The 4656-nt window shown below is 37.3% G+C and overlaps 2 protein-coding genes across 2 annotated transcripts in view; both read right to left on the minus strand.

Moving 5' to 3' along the window:
* The window catches only part of LOC106527799 (histone H3), a 3001-nt gene extending 1500 nt beyond the window's left edge, over positions 1-1501 (minus strand). The window contains exon 1 of the mRNA XM_014022787.1: positions 1116-1501. Within this exon, the coding sequence (XP_013878241.1) occupies positions 1116-1408 (293 nt within the window). The 5' untranslated portion in view covers positions 1409-1501. The remainder of the gene's footprint in view (positions 1-1115) is intronic.
* Positions 1502-3923: 2422 nt separating this feature from the next.
* Positions 3924-4221, minus strand: LOC106527800 (histone H2AX; the record flags this gene model as incomplete). Its single annotated transcript, XM_014022788.1, is given in 1 exon segment — positions 3924-4221. A coding segment is annotated over 1 exon segment (245 nt), but the record flags the coding sequence as incomplete, so codon positions are not given.
* Positions 4222-4656: the final 435 nt, after the last annotated feature.

Genomic DNA, 4656 nt, shown 5'->3' on the forward strand with positions numbered 1-4656 from the left:
TCAGTACTCCATTCATTACATCATGAAATACAAATACTTCTTAAGTACAGTCCTTTGATTTGAATGATTCTGTCCTGCTGGAGTGTGACATGATTTGTTTGTGTACAAACTAATACACTATCAGAGTTTTATATATTTATACTTCTCATTCAACCACAGTTAAATTCACTCTATCTAGGAGGCTCAGTTTATATGGATAGTTTTTATTTTTTACAACAACAAGCTGCAATGAAAACAAGCAGAAATGAAATAAAAGGAACTTTATACTTTTTGTCTTTTTTTAAAATGTAAGAAGTAAAAAGTACGCTGAAAATTACTCAAGTACAGATACACAAAAATTCAACTTAAGTACAGTAATGAAGTATTTGTACTTAGTTACTTCACAACTCTGTACTGTAGATTACAGCTAGAGTTTTAGCTGTATTTTATTTATTAAATTTATTATTATTAACTATTTTAACATAAAATCTGCTTTGTTTGATTGTTACACTCTAGATGAGGGGTTCCCAAACTTTTTCATGCCATGGCCCCCCAAAACAACATTAGCTCTGGCTAAGGACCTTCTTGCAAACCCACAAACAATGCTACAAAATATACAAAGTAACAACTTTTAAAACCTTTTTTCCTCACTTTTACTCACTATTCAAAAATTACTACATTTCTTTAGAATAAGAATTTAAAATTGTGCTAAACAAATGTAGTTAAGGGTTAGAATGAGTTTTAAATTAATATTATTTATAAAGTGGTTATTTGAATAACACTACTTTTTTAAGATTTACCAGACACATTATGTGTTATCAAAGTATCAGTATTGGTGATACCAGCCACATTTTACTTTAAATCAGTATTGGAAAGAAAATTGATATAACATCACTACTTTAATTTACATCTCTGTACTGTAGATGGCAGCTAGTGTTTAAGCTGTATTTTATTTATTAAACTCATTAGGAATCTTATATTAATTAATATATTATCAGTATAATGACTTGAATAGTATAGATGTTTATCATATTAATGTTGAAACATGAAGGGAATGATCTCTTCAGAAGTGTGGGTGGCTCTTAAAAGAGCCGTTTTGTTGATCCAGTCGTCGGGTTTAACCTCCAAAGCCGTACAGGGTTCGACCCTGCCTCTTCAGGGCGTACACCACGTCCATGGCGGTCACCGTCTTCCTCTTGGCGTGCTCCGTGTAGGTGACGGCGTCACGGATCACGTTCTCCAGGAACACCTTCAGGACGCCGCGGGTCTCCTCGTAGATCAGGCCGGAGATACGCTTCACTCCGCCGCGACGAGCCAGACGGCGGATGGCGGGCTTAGTGATCCCCTGGATGTTGTCACGGAGGACTTTACGGTGCCGCTTAGCGCCTCCTTTTCCGAGTCCTTTCCCGCCTTTTCCTCTTCCAGACATGGTTACAGTTAGCTTTGTCAGGTCAAACTGATGGAGCCGCTCAGGCGAGCCTCTTCTTTAAACACGTTCAGCGGACGTAACTGAAGACAGCCACTTGCACGTGTTTACTTCCGTTTAAAAAGTTAGCGTCACAAGTTTATCCAGTTCCGGAGAGTGACGTGAACTTTCACAATAAAAGACTGAGATGGTTTGTCCATTTTAACTGCATTAACAGTGATTGTAAAATAAATGTATTTGATTTAAAAGGTTAGATTAATCAGTAGATGAACAGGAGCTGTGTTTTATCTTGCAGTTGTAACGAACATTGATGATAAAACCTCTAAACATCATGTGGTGTTTAGTGAAGATGAAACTCTTCATCTTCTCTTCATTGACTGGAGATAAAACTTTAATCATTAACACTGAAGAAAGAAAACTTCATTATGTATTTTGTCTGTTTTATGGTAAACTACAAAGTAAGAGGTTTATTCTGACTTCAAAGTAAATCACCTCTACTTTGGTTTGAACATTTAAGGGTCATTTATGTTTGTACACAATTTGAGCTGTTTATCTGGAGGTTTGGTTTTAAGATTATCTGTAATTGTAATTTGGGTTTAATCCTAAAATAAAGACTTTAGGGGAGAAAAAGGCTGAAATTCCTCATCTGACAACCTGGTTTAAAAGTCAAACACGTTGCGGACGTAAAGGAAGACAGGCTGCGCGTTCAGAACAGCTTCAGTCTGACGTCATCAGAACTGATGTCATCACAGAGTAAAAGTTTACTGAAATAACGTCTTTCACAAGGTGCTGTAATGATTCAATCAAATGTAATTGTTGAAGTTTAATAACACAACACCAGTCCATGTATTCACTTTAAAGTTAGTTTTTCTTTTGTGTTGTACAGCAGAGGTTATCAAACCTTTGGGGTCTGGGACCCCCCCCCATAAACACCATGCTGTTTTAAAAATAATTTTAATGCAACAAAATACAAACACTTTGTCTACAAACACTATAACACTTTGTTACTGTACTGAAGTAGAAATTTTGGGTATCTGTACTTAAGTAATTATTTTCAGCATACTTTTTACTTCTACTCCTACATTTTTACACAATTATCTGTACTTTCTACTTACATATTTTAAAAGGTAAGAAGTAGAAACTTGTTTCTCCCATTTTATTTTGACTCGTTATTGTTTAAAAAATCTGAATAATTGTGGCTCCTGGGTAGAATGAATTTTATTGTGGTTGGATTTTAAGTATGAACAGATACTATTCTGATACTGTAGCAAGTTTGTACATAATTCATCAAAGCTGCACGCCATTAGAAAAATATTTTAAGGTCACCTCCCAATAAATGATTTTTGGAAAATTTAACTAATCACTTTTAATACAAGTACAAAATAAATTAGATAAGACTTTTACTCAATATTATTAGAGGAACTTTTACCAAAGTAATTTTATGATAAAATACTTGTACTTTTGAAGTATCACTTTCAGGTACTTTATACAACACTGCCTAAATGTCATGGGAAAATTATTTGTTTGGTTTAGTATATGTTTTACCAGTGCATTGTTCCCCATATGCATTTTTAAAAATGAAAACCAAATTAACAATTTATTTAAATTTGACCCCTAAAACAGGGCTTGCGGACCCCTAGGGGTCCTGGGACCCCAGTTTGAGAAGCCCTGTTTTACAGAACATTTGCTGCATTTCTTAAGAAACCGAGTCAATTTATATTTATACAAATTAATAATCAGTCATTGGATGAAGTGCTGCACAAAATAGACATTAAACTCAGGACTGTAGAGCAGAGGTTCTCAAACTGGGGTCCCTGGACCCCCAGGAGTCCTCAAAATTTACAAAAATTTTAATTTGGCTTCCATTTCAAAAAAAAAATGCATGGAGAACAATGAACTAATAAAACATACATAAATATATGCCTATGGCATTTAGGGGTTGAAAAGATAAATTCTTATAAAACCTGCGGTTTGAGGGGGTCCCTGGAATTTTTTTTTCTTGTAAGGGGTCCCCAGACCCAAATGTCTTTAGAACCCCTGCTCTAGAGAATATGTATTTTTATTTGGTGTAAAGTATTCTTGTTAGATTTTAATTGTTTAAATGTGTTTAAAAAAAAAATCAACCTTTACTCTGGCCTTATGACCAGGCAGTTTGAAAGATTCAAACACCACATATTGTTTACCGAATTTAACTAATTAAATTTAGTAATTCCATATTTCATATTAAGTAGTTAATGTAGTACCCAGCACTTTAAGAATAACTCCTTTGAATGACGTCACATCTTATTAATCTTAAGGTAAAAAGGAATAAAGACGCTCTGTAAGCAGGAGTGGGTGGCTCTTAAAAGAGCCTTTGGGTTTAGTAGTCTGGAGGATCTACTTGGACTTGGCGGGTTTCTCGGTCTTCTTGGGCAGCAGGACGGCCTGGATGTTGGGCAGGACCCCTCCCTGAGCGATGGTCACTCCTCCCAGCAGCTTGTTCAGCTCCTCATCGTTCCTCACGGCCAGCTGCAGATGGCGGGGGATGATCCTGGTCTTCTTGTTGTCGCGAGCTGCGTTCCCCGCCAGCTCCAGGATCTCAGCGGTCAGGTACTCCAGCACCGCGGCCAGGTAGACCGGAGCTCCAGCACCGACTCGCTCAGCATAGTTACCCTTCCTCAGCAGCCTGTGGACACGGCCCACCGGGAACTGCAGTCCGGCTCTGGAGGAGCGGGTCTTGGCCTTAGCTCTGGCTTTGCCTCCGGTCTTTCCGCGTCCAGACATGGTTCAAAGTTTACTTTTGTTGTTAGAATTTATTCAGTGAAGATAAGCTCTACGAGATGAAAAGAGCTGCGGAGTGCCGGTATTTATATGTCCGATCTGCTCGCTGATTGGCCAGGCTTAGCGGGAGGATGATTGTCCAATCAGAACAATGTACGTCAGGCTGCTGATGTTTGAATGGGACTTCCGCTTTACAGTGAGGCGGTACTACAAAATAAGACACAATAAAGAATTTTTTTATAATATTTATAAAATAACACACCCTTGAGCCGCGACAGAGGTGGGGTGGTGGGGGGGCGCAAAGACACTCCCTAAATGTGATGCCCCCCACCATTTACACAGCTTTATCTTCTCCAGTCTCAATATTTTATACTTCTTCTAGTTATTTAGGATTATTATAATTTGATAGTGATGTTGTATAAAGTACTTCAAAGTGATACTTGAGTAAAAGTACAAGTATCTTATCATAAAAATACTTTGGTAAAAGTTAA

Source organism: Austrofundulus limnaeus, unplaced genomic scaffold (genome assembly GCF_001266775.1).
Source record: "Austrofundulus limnaeus strain Quisiro unplaced genomic scaffold, Austrofundulus_limnaeus-1.0 Scaffold343, whole genome shotgun sequence".
Taxonomy (NCBI): Eukaryota; Metazoa; Chordata; class Actinopteri; order Cyprinodontiformes; family Rivulidae; genus Austrofundulus; species Austrofundulus limnaeus.